General features: G+C 44.1%; 1 protein-coding gene across 2 annotated transcripts in view; it reads right to left on the bottom strand.

Annotated features, from left to right (window-relative positions):
• Positions 1-313: 313 nt before the first annotated feature.
• The window catches only part of kdrl (kinase insert domain receptor like), a 102,556-nt gene continuing 75,624 nt past the window's right edge, over positions 314-27,245 (bottom strand). For both annotated transcript variants that reach the window (XM_084331505.1, XM_084331504.1), the window contains exons 23-30: positions 26,931-27,053; positions 26,174-26,285; positions 23,141-23,240; positions 20,245-20,350; positions 15,685-15,809; positions 13,988-14,066; positions 13,248-13,351; positions 314-1,354 (exon numbers count right to left, since the gene is read on the bottom strand). In XM_084331505.1, the coding sequence (XP_084187631.1) occupies positions 1,189-1,354; positions 13,248-13,351; positions 13,988-14,066; positions 15,685-15,809; positions 20,245-20,350; positions 23,141-23,240; positions 26,174-26,285; positions 26,931-27,053 (915 nt within the window). In that variant the 3' untranslated portion in view covers positions 314-1,188. The remainder of the gene's footprint in view (positions 1,355-13,247; positions 13,352-13,987; positions 14,067-15,684; positions 15,810-20,244; positions 20,351-23,140; positions 23,241-26,173; positions 26,286-26,930; positions 27,054-27,245) is intronic.

Below are 27,245 nucleotides of genomic sequence, written 5' to 3' on the forward strand. Positions count from 1 at the left end.
TGGCTCCCCGGTATCTCTTTTCACTGCCATAGCAAAAATACACAAGAGTTTGAGTTTGTTCGGGACTTTGGACCATATTGCAACTGGAAAAGGAATCCAAATATAACTCTCCATTTAAAATGCCTTCACGGTCGAGATGTAGTGTTAAATCCAAAGCAGTCTGGTCTAACCGGTTCCCTCCAATAACCTGGGATTCTGTAGGTCTGATTTCTAGACTGGAGCCAGCCACAGGCTGGCATTGAACGGATCCATCCACCGCTAGACAACAGAGTAACCCCCCCCCCCCCCTTCCCCCCTGTCTCTCTAGCTCCACCTGAGTTAGCAAGGGTATAAAAGCTACTACTGTATGCTCCTGGGGAACACCGGAGATGTGACTTTTAAATATTTCCCCAGCGAGCACACTGGCCATTTATTAACCAATGTCTCCTTATAATCCGTCTGCCAGGCATAAAAAAAAAACACGAGGTTCAACCAAACATTCACGTGGACAGCATTGTATCCACATTCTAAAAGAGCCTCTCTGTGACTTTGTATTACTAAGCTAAAACAATAATTAAAAAGCAATAAAATAACAAATTACTTTCCAGTTTTCAACTCTTTCAAAAAATATTTATACATATATAAAATAGTATCAGTAAAAACAAGGGGGAAAAAGCCTCCGTTATCCTGTGTCTTTTCTTCTCTGGATGGTCTGCACAGTGACAAGAAAAGGCCTGTTCTTTGTTAACACCTCTGTGCTGTGGTCGTTGTGCTTCTCTTGTTCACAGTAGATGGAAGAAATACCTGAGCCTGTCTTTAGCTGTACGGAAGGACATCACAGTGGAGTGTGGAAATGAACCCAGCAGCATTTAAATGAGGCCCTTAGGACGGAAAACTAGGATGGGACGGGCAGTTTGACCTGGGGGGGGTTCATCTCTCTGTGCGATCGGCTGGTGGGAAAGCTGGCGGACATGAAATAAAAGTCCGTTAGACGCAAAGGCGTCACAGAGCGTCTTTTCATGAACAAAGTCACTGTGTAACAGAGTATCTCACACGTGGATCTGTCTCAAACCTTGGTATGAAGAACAAAGCGAGAGGAGGAAAGGCAGGGCGTCTGTCCAGAGATAGAAGAGTTAGAAGAGGCCTTGAGGCTATCAGTCAGATTCTCCAGGGCTGAGGTGCTGTTGGGGGGGGGGGTTCTGGAGGGGTTTAAACAGGCGGAGTAGAGTAGCGCACCACATAGTTGTAGTCAGGGGGCGGACTGTGACACTCCAGACCAGGGTCCAGGGCCGAGTCGTTCAGGCTGAAGTTCAGAGAGGGCAGCTTCTCTCCCTCCGTCAGCACGGACTCCTTACTCTTACTCACAGCTTTCATCCTGAAGACACAGAGGCACAACAAGCAGGGTTCAGATAGAAACATTGAAATGACGCTGTTCTTTTTTTTTATCCACCTTTTCTCCTTATTTTTCTCCCATCCCAATTTCACCTCGCCAATTCTCCCTTCAATTCTCCCCTCCCCTGTCTCGAACGTTGCTAGACTATGCCTCCCACTGATCGGCTGCAGTGAGGACCAAGCCTTGCATCACGTGTCCCCTCCGGTACACGAGGAGGCAGCTGTCGCATCTTTTCACCTGAACAGCGCGGACTCTCAGTGGCGAGGAGTAACGCGTGGGAGGCTCACGCTGCCCCCGTTACTTCCTGATTCTGCTGTACAGGCGCACAACAACCGACCTGTAGGAGTCGCTGTCCACAACGTCCAATCCCCACCCACCAGATTTCCCACCCCTAACACTGCCAGAAATGACGCTGTTCCAAAAGCGACGGGATGTTTTGTTGACTTTCTGACGGCGGAAGACTCCAGATCATAGTTACAAGTGATAATAATATGATCCAGACTTTTTCTGGTCTTTGGGATCAGACAAAAACATCTCTCCCCATTCATACGTATAATGTAATCAATCATCCAGAGCCTTTCATACTATGTTGTCCACTTCTGCTCCACTTGATGCTCAGAATATGAGTAATTGCCTCCTATTGTCTTTGGCAGTTGCTAGGGGTTTCCAGTGCTCCGCTCCCAAGGCCAAAGGGTCAGCGCCCAGTAGGGGTGGATGACAGGGAGCTACACTGGAATGCTTATTCTTATGAATTGGTGTCTGGTAAACTAGTAGGGTACATTTTTTTTTAAACCCTTTCACTACTACACTACAGAAGGTTAACCTTCTGTAGTGTGGTTGTGAAAGGGTTAACCCATTGTCGTGTGGCAGTGAAAGGGTTAACCTTCTGTATTGTCACAGTGAAAGGGTTAATCCTTTTGGTAGTGTGGGTAGTGAAAGGGTTAACAATAGGTGCCCTGCCAATGCTAAACATTATCTGTAGACACAGTCCAGGCTGTAGCAGTGTGTGGGGGAGTACCAGGTGGAGTTCTGCAGCACAAAAACAGGGCAGCAATACAGCCAAACAGGGGAGGCCCTTGTAAACCCTCATAAGGTCAAAGGTGACAGTGATCGAGCGGTTGCCCAGCAAGGGCTCCCTCCCATCATTCTCTACATGCCTGGGCTGACTCTTTTTCCCATGGCAGAGGCCCTCGTCAGTCGTCGTCACATGGGCGAGGCTGTGCCCACTCTCAGGAGTCTCTGCCTAAAGTTTGACACTCGCCTTATCCACCTCGCCGCCATCTTTGTTTTCGTAGATTGCTATGGATGCATTTCAATGAGCTGATGACCCATTCACTCCCATGTACTTCAGAACAGGAACATGACAGCGGTGAAAAACAACTGGGAGTCAGGTAATGATGGCGAGCTTGTGATTACGACGCATGCGTGTTCTGTTTTACATTGAAGTGAATGGGCACTTCCACGTCCGTACCTCAACATTGCATCAAACTTGACCAATATGGTGGCAAAGTAAATAATGTGAATTGCCTACCAGCTGGAACGAGGAAGGCAGTGTGAGTAGGATGAGCGGTGTGTGGGGGAAGATGGAGTGTGGTTTGTGTGTGTGAGGGAGTGGTTGATGGTTGCTGAGGGAGAGCATATAGAATGCTTTTAATCAAGCCAAGACCTTGTGGTACATCGACTGGGGACTTCCAGAGAATGTTGTGAATCATCCTAAGAGCCCGGGCTGTTAAATTCATATAATTACAAGTTCCTACACAAACCCGGCTTTTGGAAGGCAGTTAACTTAAAGAAAAACAAGACCTCTAATTCACTGCCCGCTCATATTAGTGTTGACGATTGTGTTATTTCTAGCCGGAATGAAATTGGCCTTGCATTTAATAAACACTTTGCAGTTGCTGGGCACCTGTTTGATATAGACACTGATTGTGTGAGTCCTGTGGATCACACCCATCAATTCTCCTTTCATCCCTTTTCACATGAAGTATTAGTCACTCTCCAATCCATAGATCACTGGTGAGGATAATTTGGGCTCTTTTTATTTTTCAAAAACTGGCTGCTCCTTTAATTACAGAGCTATTAACAATTTTATTAAATCATTCTATCTCAACAGGACGATTTTCTAGTGTCTGGAGGTGGTGTTAGAGATTATTTCAATAATTATCATCCTATCTCCAAGTTACCCTGCTTAGCGAAGGTCTTGGAGTCTTTTAGGGCTGACCTTCGAAGCTTTTTTGGCAATCGAAGCTTCGGGGCAGAGTTTCGATTTTAATTCGAAGCTTAAAAAAAATAAAAAATAAAATAAAATTAATTTTAATTCTTTTTTATTTTTTTTATCTTATGTTGTGAGACTTGTACAGCACTTTGGTAAACTTAGTTGTTTTTAAACGTGCTCTATAAATAAAAAGGATTGGATTAATTAATTAAGTAGCCCCTTTCGTGACTGTGACGCAGCCAACAAGGTTTCACTCGGCTGCGCTGCCTGGGTGCAGTGGGGCTGCTCCCAACGACATGACATTACATAATTATGTTGCAACCTTCGTCTATCAAACAAACAATTATATTATATTTAATTTATAATTTATAATTATATCAGACAATGCACCTACAAAAGCAGATGATTACAATTAAATTAGCCAACTTGGTAACACATTAGTCATAGCAGCATAGGCATAGCCTTATTAATGTTTTGTGTGGCGTCGCCGTCGTGTACAACGATACTTACGTTTTTTAGGTGATTTGACAAAGTTGTTGTAGAGTTGTGATATGCCATTTTCTTCTGGCATATCTGGCACTCGGCTTTTTGGGCATTGTCTTTGCATATTTTAAAGTGTAACCACACGTCTGTGACTTCTGCGTCGACATGTCTGCTGCACATGACCTTGTTGTTTTCAACACAGATAATCTCCACATGCTTGTTGTAGAGAGGTGGAGTCGAGGCGCCGTTTACTTTCGTTTCATTGGAATGGAGGCGGGAAGGCGCCGCTTACTTTCGTTTCATTGGAATGGAGGCGGGAAGGCGCCGCTTACTTTCGTTTCATTGGAATGGAGGCGCAAGATTTTGGAGGCAAAAAAAAAAAAAGTGTAACCCGACACTTCCTCAAATGGGTTTTGGCAGAGAACGAGCAAGTGAGAGAGAGGGAGAGAGAGAGATAGAGAGGGAGAGAGAGAGAGGGACCGGCGGGACCGTGCAGAAGTGTGTAAAAATGTGTGTGCGCCATCTCTCTCCCTCGTCGGAGCATTTACACACAAACTTGACTGCGTGTGTGTCGGGGACGCATCTCTCCTCTCTCTCTCCCTCGTCGGAGCATTTACACACAAACTGATTCGTCCCCGGGGGCGCTGAACCTGGACCGCTGACATAGGTGGTTCCGGGTGCGCGCCAGTGGGAGCGGGGGGCGTAGCTTGTACCAAAACACGGGAGAGGCTTCTGTATCAACTTGCTGACACACACAACGTCGTTACTTGCTTGAATTTTGGGCAGATAAAAACATACAGCAACAACTGGACAATACCCACAAAAACGCTATTGGCCTCTCACGCAATGCTCTACTCTGGTTTAATTCATATCTGCACAACAGAAAACAATGTGTTGCTATACAGCAGTGCTTCTCAAACTTTTTCTGTCAGGCCCCCCTTTGGCGGACCAAAATATCGTGGGCCCCCCCCCCCTCGCCCCAACAAAATAGTCATGAAATGGGCCATGTTTAAATGTATTGAAATAACACCAATATCGTGACCTTTCAAATTGACAACACCTTCTCTCGCGAGAGCCACCTTGCCTCGCTGTGAAACAGCACTGCAGAATGGTCAGCTCCCATCTCCTCACACAGCGCAGAGAACAGGCTCGGGTTTTGATGAAATTTACCATGTATATAACTTCTGTCAAAACCTCATTCAGCTCAGGGCTAAGCTGTCTTGACGCTGGTGCCTCTCTGTGAATTTACAGTGCGTCCATTGCGCGTTTGGCGAGACCCCCTTGATGAGCGCCTGTAGCCCCCTCCTTTTCCCTGCCATGGCCTGCGCACCGTCAGAGCAAAAGCCCACACAGTTCTCCCATTTCAGTCCATGTTCTGTCAGGTAACTGTCAATAATTTTGAAGAGCTCATCAGCTGTCGCTCTGTTTTTGACATATTTGCAAAACAGCAGATCTTCACTCAGTGACTGGGAATTTACAAAGCGAACATAGGAAATAAGCAAACAGTCTTTATTGCTGTCAGTCTTTGACAAGGCAACACGCATGTCATCCTCAAGGCACAACTATATTTTGTTTTCAGAGCTGTCATGGATGAAAAGCCAGCTTCACACAGATATGTGGTGCTGAATGGTATCGACACCTTAACTGCTGCATCATGAGATACTTGGTACTCAGCACCACACTCTGAAACGAGCTCTCCAGGTGGATGTATCAGATGAGATTTCAATGAGTTCTTCCAAGAGTTTGGATGGAGATGTGTCAGGAAGCTTTGTCTCAATGTTGTCTGTAAAGTTTTTTTTTATCGAGAGTAACTTGGTGATCCTTTTCTGTGTTTTATTAAATAATGATTTTCAGATTTTGAGAAATGGTCAAACTTATCCAAATATGGTATTTTCATGGAGAACAGTGCAGCTGCAACAGATAGCACTTTAGTGATAATTTTCTGTAAAAAAAAAAAAAAAAAAAAATTAATTTCTTTTTTTATCTCAAGGCCCCCCCTGTCATGCCTCTGCGCCCCCCCTGGGGGGCGCGCCCCCCACTTTGAGAAACACTGCTATACAGGATGGTAGATCTGAATTGGCAGTACAGGAACGTGGGGTGCCACAAGGCTCAACATTAGGCCCGCTCTTGTTCTCAATATTTATTAATGATCTCCCCTCAATTTTCACAGGTTGTAATACTCAACTCTATGCCGACGACACAGTGATATATACATCTCAAATTACCTTACCTCAAATTCAGTCAACACTGCAATTAAATTTCAATAAACTCGAGTCATGGCTCTCGGCTAATAAACTTCTAATCAACAAAACTAAAACTAATACTATGCTCTTTGGGACCACCCGTAATCTTGCATCCAAAACCATTAATCAACCATTTAATATCACTTGTCTGGACGGTACATAACTGCATAGAGTTGATCACATTAAATACCTTGGTCTATGGCTTGATTCAGAACTCTCATATAAATGTCACATTGATAATATTGTTAGAAAAGTCAACTTTAGTGCTGGTGTTCTCTACCGCAACAGAAAATGTTTCACACTCCCTGTCAGAAAGAAACTGGTTCATCAACTAATTTTACCCATCATGGATTACGCTGACGTAGTTTACCAAACTGCATCTAAAACCAACCTTCTTCCACTAAACACACTAACACTATTCAACCGTCTATGCAGATTTGCTCTTGGCTGCCCATATTTGACACGACACCACTGCACCATGTATGAAAACCTTAATTTGCCAGCTCCCACAGTAAGACGACAGCAGCACTGGTTACAGTTCATTTTTAAATGTATTCACTTCAATTATCCGCAATATCTCAAACAGTATATGGACCCTTTCACCTCTAGACATCAACTGAGACACTGTGCACAGCTATTTTTTAAAGTTCCAACAAATGTAACTACCTCAGTTGGCAAAAAATCATTCATGTTCAAAGGTCCATCTGACTGGAATAATCTTCCAGTTCATATTCGAGCTATAACATCCTTACAACTGTTTAAAACTGCGCTGTCCTCTCACCTTGAGATTACTTGTTCATGTTTCCACCAATAATTGTATAACAGATCTTTGAAGCAATCACTTGAATATGTGCTCTGTGTTTTGTTGTTTGTTTGTCTTATGTTCCTCTTGTTTGATGTTGTTTGAACCTGTTTATTATTAACACATTAACTGCCACGGAGTTTGATCATCTTATACCATTCTCTGCCAGCACTGTAAGTCTGTGGAGATGTTCGCCTTCTTTGCAGGGCTATAACTTTTTGGGTTGTATTGCTGGATTGACATTGCTGTGGCCCATTCGACATCGATTATCTATCGTTCAGGATGTAGGAACGTTTTACTTTTTCATTCACACATTCATGCGAAAGTACCGTCTGGAATATAAATATGTTTTTATCGTTTTGGATTTGCCGTGGATTGGCAGAATTTGCATGAACTTGAAGCCCGTCGTGCGACGTGAATGGCGCAGGATGTTTGATCTTGTTTTGTGTTTGGTTTTTGTTTGTTTCGTTTGTTTTGTTATGTTTAATACATAATAATTTATGTATTTTGTAAGCTGTGGACCCCCTTGAAAACGAGATGGTTCATCTCAAGGGGTCATTCCAAATAAAGAATTTCAATATATATGGGCAATTTGCGAGTTCAGACCTCAACCTGTGGAGCATCACGGCTCAGTGGATGAAAACATATAGCCACGTTACAAGCACAACACTTCCCTGGCTCGCATTAGGCCTGGCAATTCTTTTTGCCATTGCTATGTCTATACATTGGTTTCTTGTTCGAATGCATTTATTTCTATTAGACCAGTGGTGCCCAACCAGTCGGCCGTGATCGACCGGTAGATCAATGACATTCAATATAATTGCAGTGAGCGATGGGCTAATGTTGGCTGCTAACTAGCATTAGCGTAAGCTAACTAGCGTTAGCTTAGCGTTAACCCTGGAAAACGCTCAAAGCGCACTCCACGACACCAGTTCCATTCGTGAGAAAAGGGGGGTAGGTTATATTGACAAGGCTTGACAACAGAGGTTCAAATATAACTTCATATTTATTGGTTATTTGTTTCTTTTATATCAGCATCCAGTCTCCACCACCGTGCGTTAGCGTAAGCTAACTAGCGTTAGCTTAGCGTTAACCCTGGAAAACGCTCAAAGCGCACTCCACGACACCAGTTCCATTTGTGAGAAAAGGGGGGTAGGTTATATTGACAAGGCTTGACAACAGAGGTTCAAATATAACTTCATATTTATTGGTTATTTGTTTCTTTTATATCAGCATCCAGTCTCCACCACCGTGTGTTAAACTCTTCCTGTTGACGTTCGAGCATGACATCATCGCCTACGGCAAGCTTACACACTCAAAACGCAAACCGTAAACAAAACCCAGAGCGCACCAAGACTGAGTGTGTAGTTTTCCAGGAAGTAGTAGAATTTCGCAGAACACCGGCTCTGCACCATGGGTGACCGAGCCTTCTGCACTGCTGCACCACGCCTGTGGAACAGCCTCCCCATCCAGCTGAGGGCACCACAGAGCCTGGACTCTTTTAAAGCAGGCCTGAAAACCTACCTGTTCAAAAAGGCCTTTGACTGTTAGCTTTTTATTTTAATTTTCTTGTGCTGTTGTTTTTAAATTTTCTGTTTATACTATGTTTTTAATTAACTATGTTCTATTTTTATCTTATTTTTATTGTGTATTTTATTTTATTTGTTTTACTAATAACTATTTTATTTTTTTAACTGTTTTAACCCTGTAGTGTAGCACTTTGGGATCCCAGCGAACAAAAAGTGCATTACAAATTCAATCTATTATTATTATTATTATTATTATTATTATTATTATTATTATTATTATTATTATTATTATTATTATTATTATTATTATTATTATTATTATTATTATTATTATTATTATTATTATTATTATTATTATTAAGAAACATTGTGCTGCCCTCTTTATTGATCTGTCAAAAGCTTGTGATACAGTGAATCACAATTTACTCTTAAAAAGATTAGATTAGATTGGTTTGGATAGAAATGCATGTAATTGGTTCCAAGAATATCTGTCAGGGAGACGTCAGTGTGTAAAGTCGGGTTATGCCCAATCAGAATTCTTATCAATAATTAAAGGTGTGCCACAGGGTTCAATTCTAGGTTCTGTCCTCTTCACTATTTATATTAAAACTCTCCTGGCGCTAACTAGGCGTTGTCGCCATCTAGAACCTGTTGTCAGGCAATCTCCTCCCATTCGGGCAGTTTAGGGCGGAGGGACAACATCTTTGCATGGGCTTGTCCCTATGCCCTATGCGGTAAATCAACGGTAATATCACTCCGCAAGTCGTCACAGGGAGTATATAAACCCCCCCCGAAAATGTTTCGTGTCTTTTGCCAAAACCCATGGTGAGCGGTCATGGAATTTACTTCTCCCCAGGAAATGTGGTCCTGCGTGCAGTTTGAAACGACAGTGTAAGTACGTGTTTATAGGCAATTGTTGGCCATATTATAGCATTTGTTCAGTTTACGACAGTCTATAGTGTTTGTGAGATGTTTTTCCAGAGATATTGGTAATATTTTCCACTCAAAAAGCTTGTTTCTAAAAGTACAGATGCAATGTCAGTTTGTGTGTGGGTCACGCTGCTGCTAGACGATAGCTGCGGGCTAAGTTGGCTAACGTGAAGCTGTGACGTATTTATTTAGCGAATGCAATGTTTTCAAATAGCCACATTGCTGTATTTAGTTACTGGGTCATATTCTATATATAATATATTTCATTTTATTTGAGCTGAGGGCTAACGTTGGTCATGCTGCGTGGCGCGCCCACTCGCGCTCCCCCACGATGCGGTGCGCGCGAGCGCATGCTCGTGCCCGAAGGACAACGTATTTATTTTTATGAATAATATCTAATATGTAAAATAAAATTCTAAATGGGCCTGCAGGAGTAGGAGGGTTGACATTGTGTCTTCACTGAATGGTTGTCAAGTCCATGTATGCATATAATACTGTTGTGTATTGTATTGCTGACTCTGTACAGCTGGCCATTGAGAACTTACAAATTCTTAATGCTAGTAAAACTAGATTTATGCAGGAAGCTTTTATTAAACTTAAATTGGTTCTTAATGCTAGTAAAACAAAATGTATGCTGTTTTCTAGAACCAGAAACATTGAATATGATGGTGTACACTTATCTACCGTAGGTGGATCTAGCACTGAGAAAGTCACTGCATATAAATATCTTGGTGTGTAAATTCCATATAGACAAGGTTGCCTCTAATTTGCGACAGAAAACTGGCTTCCTATACAGAAACAGAACCGGCTTTCCTTTGATTAGTAGGAAGAGAGTTGTCGAAGCAGTCTTGGACTATGGTCACCATTAAACCTGCTTCGGCCTCAAATCTTAAATCCCTAGACTCTGCCTTCCATCACTCTGCCCTCAGATTCATCCCTAATGATAGATGGGCGGCACGGTGGTGTAGTGGTTAACACTGTTGCCTCACAGCAAGAAGGTCCAGGGTTCGATTCCCGCTTGGGGACCAGGTTTACATGATGCCAGTTACCCAGGTGGGGTATCTCCCAGGCCTTTCTGTGTGGAGTTTGCATGTTCTCGCCATGCTCGCAAGGGTTTCCCCCCCGATAAGATAAACACAATGGAAAAACATGCACAACAACATATCGCTAACGCTGTGGCGTCCTTGACGAAGACGGGCAGGAGCACTTTGATTGGTCCCCGGGGCGTGGCTCACGTCGACGCCCTATCTGCTCCCGGCTGCCCATGGGGGGAAGGACAACGGGATGGGTCAAGTGCAGAGACTCAATCGCATTAGGCGACACAAGAAAATTGCATGTGTGTGTTCCTGTGTGTGTGTGCCACCCATCGCATGTGTGTGTCGTTTGCATGCCAAATAAAGACTTCCTAAGTCCTGCATTATTATTTTTTTTTATCCACTTTTTCTCCCATTTTCTATATTTTCCTCCCATCCCAATTTCGTATCATCCAATTCAACCCTCCCCTGTCACGAACGCTGTTTCTTGCCTCCCACAAGCCGGTTGCAATGTGGACTAAGTCATACATAGCACAAGTCCCCTCCGGTACTTGAGGTAACAGCAGTCGCATCTTTTCACCTGCGCAGCTCGATCTCTCAGTGGCGAGGAGTAACACGTGGGAGGCTCACGCTGCCCCCGACACTTCTTGATTCTACTGCGCAGGCGCACCAACCGACCTGTAGGAGTCGCTGTCCACAACGCCCGATCCCCACCCATCAGTTTCCCACCCCCTAATACGGCCAATGTGTATTAGTACGGACGACCAGCTAAACTGAAAGCAAATGTGGAGCGCTGGGCTCGAACAGGCGAGCCCAGCGTCTCCAGATTTTGTGGCGAGCGCCTTGCCCACTACGCCACGTAGCCGCCTGCCTAAGTCCTGCATTATTATTAAGATACGACACTCATCACTGTGGCCTTTATGGGTGGTTGGCCCTCTCTGACGGAGAGGCGCAACAAACACTGGTATTTGTTCATTTTTAAGGCCCTTATAGGTAAGCTACCTCCTTATACTACATCATTATTGGAATGGAATTTTGGAACCTATGGAACCCGTTCTAGTGACTAGCTGCTCCTTAAGGTCTCCCAAGTTTGCTTGGAACAAGGTAAATCTACATTTTGCTACGATGCTCCTAGCTCATGGAATGAACTCCAACACTCCCTAAAGCTTGAGATTCTCCCCTCTGTTGCAGAGTTTAAAACCCTGATCTCTAAAGGTTTGAAAATAAATTAAATTAAACTTTCTTAGTAGACCCAGTATTTACCCCAGTATTCTTTTTTTTACCTATTTTTATTTTAATCTTTTTATATATATTCTTTAATTAATTTTCTATTATTATTATAACTTTTTTCTTTAATATATACATTTATTTATTCTTTTATTTCCATCTTCATTAGAACATGTATTGCTAAATTCACTTGTGTGTGTTTTCAAGTCAGGCACACTTTTCCAGTTCTGAACCAGGAGTATTACAGTATGCATGCAGGAGTATTACAGTAAGTACAAACCATAATACTCCCAAGTAGACTCAAAGAATCTCTTGAGTCCGGGCACAGCAGGATCATTACAGTGTAATGATCGAGTCCAGGGGGATGACCTGGTGGATTAGTCCTGCACACAACAGAAACCTGAGCCTGTAGTCACCTACAGAGACAGGCTCTCTAAACAAAAGGGATTGGCCTTACTGTAGCTTGACATTGACTTTCATTGCAGGCTTTATCCTTGAATAAACTCTAACACTCATGTTCGCTTCTACTATGATGACACTCAGGTAGCATCATTTATACCGTATGCTGGCCCTGATAAAACACCGAAAGCACCTTTAAATTCACTACCCACAGTGATTTACAATATAATAATATTGTGTGACAGTATACAACCATCATAATCCTTATCTTCAGCTACTTGATCACGGCAGACAGCGTGCGTATGATGTATTAAATGATGTATTAAAGCGCAGCCGTGACTCACAAGTTGGAGTCTAGAGACATCTCAACTAGGACAAACACCCTTTGGGGGGCAAAAACAAAGGAGTTTTAGTGTGTGCCCTTAAAACACCCAAACCTAGAGTCGCACTTCCACTGGGCTTTTGTCGTCCGTCCTGTGGGCTACCACCTTGGGGCTACATCCCTCCCACTCACCCTTTGTCGCACCGTCTCTCTCGCATGGGTTCTTTGGACAAAAGGGGAAAACCAGCCTTTGCTGTCTTTCAGGGTGAAAGGGACTTTGTGTACGTGCCTGAGTGTGTATGTGTGTGTGTGTGTGTGTGTGTGTGTGTGTGTGTGTGTGTGTGTGTGTGTGTGTGTGTGTGTGTGTGTGTGTGTGTGTGTGTCTCTGTGTGAGTGGTATGACAGTTACAACGTCTGCATTCCAGCACAGCGGGTGGGTTTCCTGGACAGCAGGAGCAGGCGCTCTCATGTGTGTGTGTGTGTGTGTGTGTGTGTGTGTGTGTGTGTGTGTGTGTGTGTGTGTGTGTGTGTGTGTGTGTGTGTGTGTGTGTGTGTGTGTGTGTGTGTGTGTGTGTGTGTGTGTGTGTGTGTGTGTGTGTGTGTGTGTGTGTGTGTGTGTGTGTGTGTGTGTATGCCGATGCCATCAGTCACATGTTTTATTTATGGTGAGGATTTCATGTACTGTACTCACGCCAGAGCCACGATGCTGAGTGGACGGCCTGCCAGCGACTCCAAACGTTTCAGAGTCTTCATATCGTCAGAGGACAGGCCCATCCCACTGTCTGACTGACCCCCCTGTTGCAGAGAAAAAGAGAGAGAGAGAGGGAGAGGAAAGGAGAGAGAGCGAGAGAGAGAGAGAGAGAGAGAGAGAGAGAGAGAGAGAGAGAGAGAGAGAGAGAGAGAGAGAGAGAGAAGATGAAAGTGAGTCACAAGTCCCAAATGTAATAAATCTCACTACACAAACTTAAAAGCCAAAATCCACCTCAAAATGTAAGTTCTTATTCTTTTGGACAGTTCAATGAATACTTGTGAATGGGAACAAACCGCTCTCAAAGATAAAAACCAGAGAGAGAAAAAAGAGCCTGTAATCTGTGAAGTCATCAAAAGGAAAAAAAATTGGAGCTGCTCCACAAAGTCACTGCCACTGGAGCAGCTCCAGGTCCGGGACTTATTGTCTCTTGAGGACATCACCAAGAGAGTCTTGGCTCTTTTGCTTCAAGTTCGCTGATTGAAAGACTCGTTTATGTTCACAAATCGAGACTGAACTGTCCCAAGTGCCTAGGAACAACATTGGGGTGAATTTCCTCTTTTAAATGTCAAATGTCTTTCATCCGAGAGTAATTGGTCAGTTTTCTCTGTACAGTGAAAGTGTAGTTGGTCTGTTTCTGGTTTGGCTTTAGTGTGACTGAAGGGTTGTGAAGAACAGCTCACCCCATGGATCTCATCTGTACCGTTCTCCATGGTGACGTCATCAAACGTTTTCACACTGGCTGGACGGATCTTGATGTTCCTGATAGGGAGAGATATTTCCATGGTTACTGGTAAAACCTAAAACATACAAAATGTTCCAACAGGAAAATCACATGGTTACACAGGTGCCAAGAAACCACCAACATACAACAACAAAGCCTGCAGTGACATAATCAATTAGATCAACAACTGCATGATGGCTGTGGAATCGCACTTCTAAAATACACCATATTTACATTGCTTTACAACACCGAAAGGCTAAAATAACTGGTTAATTCAGCTTAAAGGGATAACTGTCATTGCTGCCTTTCAGCACCTTCTCAATAAACACACTTGTAGGACCTGCAAAACCCCCCGAGCTCAACAAATATTATTCTAAGTGAACATAAATCTAGGTGCAGACTCAGTGGTTTTGGGAGGAAATTCCTCGTAGGGGCCACACTGCTACGAGCTCTGTGGTCATCAGTCTGCCACTGCATATATTTCTTATCACACACCAATCAGGCCTCTCATTGTCCTCAAAGCAGAACCCAAATGGTCTTGTTGAGTTTGGTCCGGGCGCCACATTAAAACTCATAAAACACATGTTAAGAGAACGCAGTGGGTTTTGGATATGGAAAGTGGGAAAAGGGTCATTATCATTTAGCAAAATAGGCACAGTATTATTAACCTGAAATGGTAGGAAGAAAGAGTTGTGTCTTTAATCTGAAGCACTTGTTTTTCTTTGAATATGGTACACGTTCAGAGGCTCACATGGCAGATTTACAATGAAGACAAAAATAAACAGCAGTGAATGAACAGATCAATCATAATAACTGTGTGATATGTTTGTTTAGTTTTTTGCTCATTGTGTAGAGTCAACATAGTGTGTTGCTCAGTGTGTAGAGTCAACGTAGTGTGTTGCTCATTGTGTAGAGTCAACGTAGTGTGTTGCTCAGTGTGTAGAGTCAACGTAGTGTGTTGCTCAGTGTGTAGAGTCAACATAGTGTGTTGCTCAGTGTGTAGAGTCAACGTAGTGTGTTGCTCAGTGTGTAGAGTCAACACAGTGTGTTGCTCAGTGTGTAGAGTCAACATAGTGTGTTGCTCAGTGTGTAGAGTCAACGTAGTGTGTTGCTCAGTATGTAGAGTCAACACAGTGTGTTGCTCAGTGTGTAGAGTCAACGCAGTGTGTTGCTCAGTGTGTAGAGTCAACGTAGTGTGTTGCTCAGTGTGTAGAGTCAACGTAGTGTGTTGCTCAGTGTGTAGAGTCAACGTAGTGTGTTGCTCAGTGTGTAGAGTCAACGCAGTGTGTTGCTCAGTGTGTAGAGTCAACGTAGTGTGTTGCTCAGTGTGTAGAGTCAATGTAGTGTGTTGCTCAGTGTGTAGAGTCAACGTAGTGTGTTGCTCAGTGTGTAGAGTCAACATAGTGTGTTGCTCAGTGTGTAGAGTCAATGTAGTGTGTTGCTCAGTGTGTAGAGTCAACGTAGTGTGTTGCTCAGTGTGTAGAGTCAACGTAGTGTGTTGCTCAGTGTGTAGAGTCAATGTAGTGTGTTGCTCAGTGTGTAGAGTCAACGCAGTGTGTTGCTCAGTGTGTTCAGTTAACGCAGTGTGTTGCTCAGTGTGTAGAGTCAACACAGTGTGTTGCTCAGTGTGTTCAGTTAACGCAGTGTGTTGCTCACCAGCCACTCCCAGAGTCGCGGTGAGAGGTGGGACGGGTTGGCGTCTCCTCTGAGGGGGTAGTAGTGGACGGTCCTCCCACCTTGGCCATCAGCACCGTGTTGATGGGGATGTAATGCTTCCCTTCCTGAATCAATGTAAAACAGACAATACGTTAGACAACAGGCTTATGCTATCATGACAGAATGCATTATATGGGATCAATGTGTACAGTTATGGGGAGATTAGAGGGCGATGCTATCCTTGTGTTGCACGATCAGTCAGAAACGCACATGCCGAGGCAGCCAGCCAAGGAACTATGGTCATGCCTAATAAATCCAATGTGGAATGCAGGCGGGCCTCAGCCGGGGCAAGGTGATGATGCTGGTGGAGACAACCACAGTGACGGCCTGTGAAGGGCTGAGACCAGTCGACCTATGTTGTAACAGAGCTGTATTAATGTAGGAACTCAAATCATTCTCCTTCCCGTGAGGATGCTTTTCAGGGAGAGTCATCTGTAACGTAACACGCTGTAGGTTTTCATGTGATGTGATGTGTCTGGCACAGTCCATGTCTCTTATCTCTCCAGCACGGGGATCCTGCGAGGCTGTCCAATCGAATGTAATGCCTCCGCTCATACGTTTGTGTGTGTGTGTGTGTGTGTGTGTGTGTGTGTGTGTGTGTGTGTGTGTGTGTGTGTGTGTGTGTGTGTGTGTGTGTGTGTGTGTGTGTGTGTGTTCCCTGGCAGTCATAGCCCACACTGCATACACCATGGTCACGAACAGACAACAGAAACCATGTCTCACATACTCAATGGCTGTCATGCATACAAAGGGCTCTACATTTGTAGGCATGATAGGATCGTGGATCTGATTGCAGACAGTGTCAGTTCCACACTCGGGTCACCTGCAACATATAAGCTGTATAAGCACACCAGTGTGAAGCCATATATGCTCAATCTGTGTAGGGACAATTCATTGTTCTCTGATATTTCAGCAAACACCCCCGATGTTGTTATTGTTAATGAGAATAACAGAGAGGTTCTCATCCTAGAAGTTGGCTGCACGTTTGACTACAGTCTAGAGGAAGCCTTTACAACCAAAATGTTAAAATATCAACTGTTAGACCATACCATATCACAACTCGGCTACAATTGTAAACTCTTAGTTTTCATATTTGGAAGCCTGGGTCATGTCCATAAGTTGGGTGTTAGAGGCCTTCAGATGGCCGGTCTTCCGAAGAGAAGAGCCAAACAATTAGCAAGATATTTCTCAGTGTCAGCAATTATTGGCAGCCGGGCAATTTGGAGAAGACGCTGCTATCTGTATCCATGAGCTGTGTGTTGATTGTCAGGTTCATCATCCATGTGTGTGTGTAACTTTGGTTGCCATTGTCAATTTGGGCACGACTGTATCAGAATAACCCACAATGTACAAGTGCACTGATAATATTTGTGTCCTTGTCTTTATGTGGACATAAATAAATATTCTAAATGTGTGTGTGTGTGTGTGTGTGTGTGTGTGTGTGTGTGTGTGTGTGTGTGTGTGTGTGTGTGTGTGTGTGTGTGTGTGTGTGTGTGTGTGTGTGTGTGTGTGTGTGTGTGTGTGTGTGTGTGTGTGTGTGTGTGTGTGTGTGTGTGTGTGTGTGTGTGTGTGTGTGTGTGTGTGTGTGTCTGTGGCGCGGTACTCTCTGGAGAGCTGGAGCAGGGAGCAACGACTATAGGCATCTGAGGGACGCTCTCATTTTCTCTATGAGCAAAACATTCCTTGTTCTCGTTAGGGGACGTAGCCAATGTTTCATCATCAGTGACAGTTGATGCTACACTCCCTCCCTTTTGATTTTAAACCCTTCTTTCTCAATACCACCTTGTTATTCTGTTACCATGAAACCAGATTTGTCTTTATGTCTTTTTTTATGGACCTGTATAGGCTATTATTTATTTAGTTGTCTCTCTGATTTAGATATGGTCATCTTTCACTCTGTGCAGTAATAATGATGCACGGAATAACCTAGAGATGATCTATTGGTGTTTGTCCTAATTTTCCAACCTCCTAGTATTGCTCGCCAAATCTATAAACCTCCCTCTAAAATAGGCACATTCCACACCTTACCCAAGACACACTGTGATATTGCGTTACAATCACAACAGAGTTTTTTCAAGGAGGTTTTGATCTCCTGGCTCCTCTTACAAGTTTATTGGGAGATTCCTTTTCAACGTGTGTTGTGTTGAGTGTGACTTCCCTTCCCGTCAGGATAAGCACCCCCCCGGGTTACACTCCACTCTGCCTCGTGCTCAGGCCAGACACGGCTTCCTGAAGGTTCGCTATGTGCCTGACTCACCGCCCGGAACCAGTGACTCTTGTCATTGTTACACATTTTGTAAAGTGGTTTTGTAAAGTGGTTTTGTAAAGTAACAACGACACAATACGGTTGGGGTCCTGACTCATGTGGTGACTGCCCCCCCCCCCCCCCCCCTGGTCAACATCCATATTTGTGTGTTATAAAGAATCTATCTTATACAGCATTTCCTCTGTAGCACTAAAACTGTTTATATTTGGAGGCCTGATTATTTAGATAAGTGGTTCTCAACACCCCCCTATCTGACGTCCATGTTCCATAATGTCCCCCTCAGCCCCTACACCCAATAAGAATGTAATTTTTGGCTATCAATTATGATTATTTTCTGTTTATCAAGGGTATCTATGATTATCAGCCATTAATGTTTCTATTTGGCTCAGTTCGTTGGGTCAATTAAGCCTGTCAGTGCTGTGTGTTAAATGAAGGCTGCTAACAAATCCAATATGTTTTAAATTTTTTTTCCTGTATTCAGATCTTTACACATTTAACTTTTTACTACCAAGTACAGTATGAATTAAACATTACAAAAAGTAAACCTTTTCTTCGCTTAAAAAAGTGACACTTTCCTTGTTTTGATTGTGCTCACTGCATGTGGGCTCCTCTCTGGTTCCAGTCAAGTTGTCCTGATATTAAAAAATTATAATAAATAAAACAACTAGCGCCCCATTTGGCATCTCAATGCCCCCCTTTCAACAATTCTGCACCCAGTGCCCCCCCAACCACCCCCATTGAGAAACCCTAATTTAGATACTTGAGCATTGATTATATGATTATATTCTTTTTTTGATCCACTTTTTCTCCTTATTTTTCTATTTTTCTCCCATCCCAATTTCGCCTCGCCAATTCTCCCTTCAATTCTCCCCTCCCCTGTCTCGAACGTTGCTAGACTATGCCTCCCACTGGTCGGCTGCAGTGAGGACCAAGCCTTGCATCACGTGTCCCCTCCGGTACATGAGGAGGCAGCTGTCGCATCTTTTCACCTGTACAGCGCGATCTCTCAGTGGCGAGGAGTAATGCGTGGGAGGCTCACGCTGCCCCCGATGCTTTCTGATTCTGCTGTACAGGCGCACCAACCGAACTGTAGGAGTCGCTGTCCACAACGTCCAATCCCCACCCACCAGCTTTCCCACCCCTAACACCCCCTAGCCAATTGTGTTAGTATGAACGACCAGCCAAAGCTGGTAGCAACGCAGAGAGCTGGGCTCGAACCCAGCATCTCCTGCGTTAGTAGCGAGCGCCTTGCCCACTGCGCCACTTAGCCGCCCCTATATGATTATATTCTAATGTTTTGTGAATTTCCTATTCTGTTTATCTGTGGTGGTAAGGTTTTTTCTGTGTTGATGCACCACAGCTTAAGGAATGTAGACGTGAAGCATGACTATCTAAAACAGGTGTTCTACTTGCTTTAGATCTGGTATTTATTTCTATTCAAGAGCTCAAGTACTATTGTATAATATGTTGTATATTGATATCGTATAGACGGTTTCTCAACATAAATGTCTGAAATGGACTACATTTGATTTGATTTCATGTCAGTTGTTGATATTGAAACACTGCAGCAGGAGATCTACTGCAGGCCAAGCTGTTGCCATAGCAACGCAATTCCACCCGAAAACCGTCTATAGCTCCCAATTCCTCCTTTAGTTGAAGTTACCCATCGGCTAACACTAGATTGATTTGATCACATTTTTTTTTTTTATCTACCTTTTCTCTTCCTTTTTTCTGTGATTTTCCTCCCCATCCCAATTGACCTCTCGTGCCAATTCTCCCTCCCCTGTCCTGATCGTTGCTCGCATATGCCCCCCACTGGCCGGTTGTAGGGAGGATAGAAGCCTTGCATCACATGTCCCCTCTGATACATGTGGAGGCAGCCTGTCACATCTTTTCACCTGCCAGCGCGGACTCTCATTTGGCGAGGAGTAACGTGTAGGAGGCTCACATTTTTCCTGACTTTGCTGTGCAGGCGCCCCAACCGACCTGTAGGAGTCGCTGTTCACAACGACCAGACTACCACCCTTCGACTTCCCACCCGCTAACTCTGCCAATTGAGTTAGTATGACGGCCGGCCCAAGCCGGAGGCAACGCCGACAGCCGGATTCGAACCCGGTGTCTCTTGCGTTGGTGACGAGCGCAATCACATTTCTGTCATTAGACAATAACCACATGGCAGGAATGGAAGATGGATATGTAGTGCATCTAAATACTGTATGTTTTTAGTGTCCCACCTGTTGCACGCTGGCCTGAAGCAAATCTCCCAGCCTCTCCACCAGCTCAGTGAAAGTGGGTCTCTCCTCTGGCTCTCCCTGCCAGCAGTCCAGCATGGTCTGGTATCTGAGAGAAAACACAAGTGAATGGATATATTGCCCTGTAGCTCCAAACATAGAGACACACGGCACACTCTCAGCCAGTTATAGCTTCTGAACATGCCAAGAAATCACTTTCCCTCTCATATTCAGGTTATTATATGGCAAGATAAGACTGTAACTGATGGAAAATGCATAGCATCATGCAGTTAAGAGTAGTCAGGACTACCTTGTGATCCCGTAGGGAGCGCCTTTAACAGACCGACCTCTACATGTGGTGACTGGCACGCAGATGACCTATAGGTGTTCTTCCTCTAAACCTACTGTCATCTACAATATTCCTATACACCCGTCCTTTATTTTCAGAGTGTCTGGGTCTGTATCTGATTCTCTCTTGGTCTCAAGAGTGTGAGCGTTCGGAGCATGTTAGCCCCGGGTCTCTGACAAGCTGTCAGCATCACAGCCCATGTGGGAAGACTCACGACCCCTGTGTGAGTTTCCATCGCAGTGGCCTGTAATGGCCGGTCTCGCTCCGTGGAGGAATTCAGAAATGGAGCATAGCGGCTGCTGTTTAAATCAACCTCTCTCGGCAGGGTAGTGGTGAACAGGTCCCGTTCCTCATAGGTGATGGATCCCTATCCTGTTTCTGCTGTGTTGCTGCGGTCCCCCGCGAAAACACTGAGCTTTAAGTAAATAAGACCAGGTGCCTGTTAACCCGTTTATGTTTTTTATATTGGCACCATATTGAGTCGATCTGAAGTCTGAGGAAATGACAGTGAAGGGCAGATGGTCCATTACTACTATACCCCCCCCCCCCCCCCCCCCCATACCTCGCCTTCACCCTCTCTCCATCTGCGTTAGTATTCAGGGCACCTAGGCCTTGGCTCAGGAGGCTGTGGTCTTCTCAGTCCTGTCAGGTCTGGCTGGAGGAAGCTAAGCCGCTGTGATTCCCATGTTAATGAGGATACTTAGCCAGGTGGAAGCGCTCCTAACAGTGACAGGATGTCGAGGCTATGATCATACCCCCCACACATCCTGGAGGAGGGATGTAAGACACATTGTATGGCTGCACAAATTAAACCCCACTTCCTGTCTACGCTGTAATGAGAATAAATTACCCCCCATTCCATTTTCTTTTTAGGGGAGGCCTTAAGGGAGCACGGCGCTGCTGTGGAGCCATTGTGGTAGTAAGATTCCTTAGTGCAGAGTATTCTGTCCGGTTGGGCAAGTATGTGAAGTTGGGAAGTCAACATCCTATTTTTTCCCTTCTTTCTTCTGCTTCCGGTCCTTGAGGGTCATCCTCCGCATTCTTCTGAGATGCATCAGGACGGCTGCTAAGCCGCTTCTTCCAAGCAAGCTGTGCGTCCCATTCCCGATGAGCTGGTGCAGCGCGCACCAGCAGTACAGATTTACCGACAGGGGTCACGGTCAGGGTCAAGGGGTCACGGTCAGGGTCAGGCTCACGAGCACATGTGATCAACATCAGGCCTCTGGAGGAAGATGAGGGGAGACCTGGGTGCATTACACTCCCGCTCTGCTTCTCGTTTAGCGTGTTATCGTCAGGTCTTATCTGCGCTTTAAACCAGAGGCAGGTCACACAGGCGTAAGCATGGCATGAGTATTTTATCTGGCATTTATATCTTCCCTCTGTCAATGGGCCGCTTTGATCCAGGATGGAAAGTACGAGAGGATCATGGCACCAGCGGGTCTGGATCTACAGAGCTTCCATTTTTCACTTTCGGAGACTACAGTCTGGATTGTATTTCGTCGGTCATCTCCAATCACCATCTTCCTTGCTTGGTTGATAAATTCATTCAATTCTCTCCAGTTGGCACAAAAAATAGACCTCTTAGTAGTACAGCGTCGTAAAGAATGAGTACAGCATTTAGCCTTTTCAAACAAATGAGAAAGAGGGAAATTTACGACGCGGTACTATTTAAATCAAAACCAAACGCTATACACACGCATATACTGAAGGCTGCAGTATAGAGTAATATGGCCTGAGACCGAGAGAGAGAGTGTATAGCTCAGACACTGCCATGGGGTCTGGACAGTGTGCAGGCTGTTAACACCTTAAGATGACAGGTAGGCAGACAGGATGGACACAGTGGTCACACTGGTCAGGGTCAGTCACCCTCATGAAGGCAACGACAACAACCAGCTCCCCTTCTGTCTGGCTCCACATTTGACTGACAGCACTGATACCAAGAGAACAGGCCCCTCCATTCCCCCCGACAGCATCAACTCAGGGCCCGCTTCAGAGTTCTGAACCCAGAAGGGGGAGAGAGTAACCAGCCCCCCTGGCTCCCTTCGCCTGTGGGATCCTTCCATCATGTCCCCGACGTTGCCTTTTATGTGAGGCTCGGTTACGACCACGTTGATGTCAGTCAGAAAATGGACCCGAGCTTCACGCCCGCCACCCCTAGAGCCAATCAGAAGCTAATGTTTCTTCTCCAAACATTCAGGGGCCGGATTACCCCATGATTCTTATCAGGCTCCGCTGGTCTTTCAGGAGGAGTTTGAAGAGGGAAAAAAGAAACAAGGCTTCCTCTCAGCCGTACATCGATACGGGAGGCTTTTCTCTGTTGCCTTTTCTTTCTTGGCCCGTATAGGGTCCCCGTTAATTACCCTTAAGAGATGGCCGGGGCCACAAAGAGGGGGATGATGAGAATATTACACAAGGGTTTTCTAACCCAGGAAAAACCACATGCGCTGGAAACAAAATGCCAGGGAAACCGTAGGGTTATATATCACAGCAGTGTGCCCCATACTGTATTCCCTATGCACTAAGTAAGTGTTAGGCGACTTGAAAACGTACATTTCAGAGGAGGAGTATTCTGGGGCTCTCATCCTGGTCCCCTCTTTCAGTCTGCAGCAGAATTCCTCATCGATTTGGAGGCCAGGATACGGGGAGGCACCTGGTAGAGAAGAGGTAGAAAGTTGAAACATATCTGTCTCTGTGAGCAGCCAAATGACTCAGGGCCCAAATTCATGGTCCCCTCCATAAAAGAGACAAAAATGACGACTGATATTACCGGTACATTACATTTACATTTAGCTGACGCTATTATCCAAAGCGGGTGAGGGGTACTCATCCATGATATCTCATGGTTTACAAATAAATAATACACATCTAATAAATATCTTATAAAGAACAACATGAACATTCTAAATTGACTGCAACAGGAAATCCACTGCAGTCTAAGCTGTTCCTTAGCAATGCAATTCCACTGAAACCGTCTATACATTATGGAAAACAAAAATTGGTTATTTGTTTTTCTTTCTCTTTTGCATTGTTTTCCCCAAAGGAAAATTATGTTTTGACAAGATGAAGTTGACCAGTTAGTCCTCTGCTCAGTGATTCTGCCTGGAACTCTGACGTAGAGGCAGTTGAGAAAGTATAGTGGACCACTTAGCATGACTATTGACAACACATGACATTTTGCCAATGTTTAGTGTGATCTAAGGGCATAACTGAACTGAATATGGGCACAGGCTATCAACAACGCATTCATAGCTAGTAAAATAAATAAAGGGAAAATAAGGGATTCACATGATATGATCAGCAGATTATGAATTATTGTTATTAGTTGAGGGTTAACACTGTCTTCTACTATGTGCAGAACTTAAACGGCCATTGACACAAAGGTTGTATGTTAGTCTGAGGGACCTTTATTTTGAAATCAACTATGTAATCATTCAAATGTTACAATTACAAATTTGTAAATTTGTTATAAATTATGTTCTTGGATGTCTTTTATGTATTATTGTTATTATTGTGTTGTGAGTTGTGTTGTTTCTTGTTTGAAAAATGAAAATAAAAAAGATTTGATCAAAAAAATAAATAAAGTGGTTATAAATGTCAATTGTTTATTCGTATCAATGTGTTAAGAAAACCTTCCATAAAGTGATACATGTAGCCAAAAACGAAAGGGGAAATGTATATATAAACCACACCTGTGATTTAATTAAAAGTAAAACTGCACTGTAATAGAAATCGTTTTTTGAGAACAGACTTAATTCATTCTTGGCTCACTCTGAAAACACACAGTAATGCACTAAGCCAATTTGTATCAAATATCTAATCTGGGTGGGTTTTGTAAATATTGCCCATGCCATGAATGTAATCCATAAAATTTCCTGACTCATGAAACAATATTTATATGTCCTCGCCCGAAATCCCGGATATGATATTGAATTGCATCTAAAGCTCCTGTGTGTTCTATAGATATTAACCATGTGTATCAGGACCAGTGACGTACGCTAGATTAACATTCTTTCATCTCTCTTTCTACATCACAGCAAGCCAATTATGCATCTGCCTAACTTCATATCAAATTTCAATAACAAAATGTAGGCCTGGTTCAAAGACTGCCACCGACATCTTCCTAATCCTAACAAGGTATGCGTGTTCAAAAACAAAGAAGTGCATTCCATGCTACCGTGTAAAGTTCTGTCTTTCAAACCCACAAAGATAAGCCACTAGACTTTTGGGTGATACAGCAATCTGTGAGAGGGCTACAGGGAATCTGTGAGAGGGAACACTATCAGGTTGCCAGACTCGCTGTTTTCTTGGTCATTTCGTTTTCCTCGTTTCTTGATTTCTCTGTCTGAGACGTAGTTAACACCAGCCAGATGTTTCTCTGAGGCTAAATGTCTGTTGATGAGCGTTAACCGCAAATGGTGAGAGTAGAAGAACAACAGAATGAAAGTAAGAGGAAATGGAGTGTGGGGTCGAGGTCAATGTGCTTGATGTGTTGAAGGACATGCAGTGAAATACCACACACTTCTCTCTGACCTATAGTGGGACGATGACACTGCCCAGCCAGTGATTCAGGTGTAGCACAATTAAAAAGTACAGTATAGCGCTACATCCATTAATTTACCCTTAAATGAAGTCCCCCCTCCCCGTGGAGACGGTCGAGCGTACGATACTTCACACCGATGTCTCGCTATAGAAATGCACGGTGCGCTCTGTGCCACGGTGCACAAGGCAGTCATGAACCGACATACAATGACGTCTTAAAGGTTGCAGTGGTTTCACAGCAGGGGCAAACATTTACTCTCGTCGGCTGCTTGGAAACAGAGAGTTTGCCTTGCCAGCTGGGAAGAAATGAATGGTTTAAATGGGACGTATTCTTTCTTTTTAATGTCCCTTGCCTGTGCTAAAATTCCCAGTCCAACCTCACTGATGTTTTCGCACTAGCAGCATGAAAACAGTTTTTGCACGCTGACAACGCAAACCCTCTCCCTCCCAAGGCACAATTACGCGGCGGCAGAAGACAGTTATTAGTCCGTACATCTGGCGAGGCTGCGTGGCTGGGGGGCCTCACTGGACCCCTTCTCGCTGAACATAATCTGAAGAGAGGATCTTCTATCTAACTGAAATGAACTGTCATGTTTGGCGCTTCGGCGGGAACCGTGAGAATTTCAGAAAGAAGAAGAGAATGAAGCCTGCAAGAGAACGGCCAACATGTTGGACACGTTGTAAAAAGCCCTATGTGAATGTCAACGCACCATGTTAAATGGGTACGAGATGATCGACTAAACACAGTATAATAGTGTTTATACAAGGAGCTTCGCTGATCCATAATTCTAGAAATCATTGATGTTAGTGAAAAGTTCTGTTGACTAAAACATTTTAATAGGGCATCATTATCTAATTCCTATCATTATGTCTGTTTGTCTAACTGATCAGCTGCAATGTCTGAGGTACGTGTACGCATTACAGACCAATCTAAAGTAAGAGGCAGACAATAGAGGGAATCGTGGATTTTCATCAAGTGTTAATTTGTGCTCATCAACTCTTAATGGTGTGAGTCAGCGGTCAGGGTTGAACTGAGACACTTACCGAGAGAGAATATCTCCCACATGAGGACTCCCAGAGACCACACGTCGCTCTGAGTGGTGTAGACCTTGTCAAATATGGCCTCCGGCGCCATCCACTTGAGGGGCAGTCTGGCCTGTGTGTGTGGGTATAGGGAATAGGACTCAATTAGGTCTGTATCTCTATACCTCTCACCTGAGTGAGCATTTCACCCATCAATCATCACACAGTCACACCTGAGGACAGTCTGTTAGTTTGAGCTACTAGTTCTGATTCATCTCCTGTGTAGAGGACTCCTCATATGGTAATACCACAAACAAACACACTGATCTGAACTGATTTCCCTGGCATTTCCCACAACTAATGTGTTTATCCAGCACATGTTTTGTCAGCTGACTATTTAGCATCTTGTCTATCAGTGCTTTTAAGTATCTGGTCTGTTTTCTTTTCTCTGCAAGACAGTACATTGCAGTCAACTGGAGACTATAGTATATCAACGGCTAGGCTGTTGATGTAATAACATCTCCTTTGCACATGTACCATATCAATGGCTAATCTGTTGAATATATTAACGTCTCCTTTGCACATGTACCATATCAATGGCTAATCTGTTGAATATATTAACGTCTCCTTTGCACATGTACCATATCAATGGCTAATCTGTTGAATATATTAACGTTTCCTTTGCACATGGAGCATATCAATGGCTAATCTGTTGAATATATTAACGTCTTCTTTGCACATGTACCATATCAATGGCTAGTCTGTTGAATACACTTACATCTCCTTTGCGTACGTAGTCTGGGTCTTTGTAGATGTCTCTGGCGAGCCCGAAGTCACATATCTTCACAACATTGTTCTCAGAGAGCAGGATGTTTCTTGCAGCCAGATCACGATGAATGCACTAATGAAAGGCAAGAAAAAAAAATCATAAGTAAGAGGATTACAGAGATTACATTTTCTGCACGCATTTCAGTTCGTAGCAGGATTCTGTATAGTATAATGCACAGCGGTTACAACAGAAACACATGGTATAGTCATCAGTTAGAATATGAGATGATGAGTTCCATATCCAGGTTAAGGCGTTTCCCCCTAA

Source organism: Notolepis coatsorum (assembly GCF_963971535.1).
Source record: "Notolepis coatsorum genome assembly, chromosome: 16".
Classification (NCBI taxonomy): Eukaryota; Metazoa; Chordata; class Actinopteri; order Aulopiformes; family Paralepididae; genus Notolepis; species Notolepis coatsorum.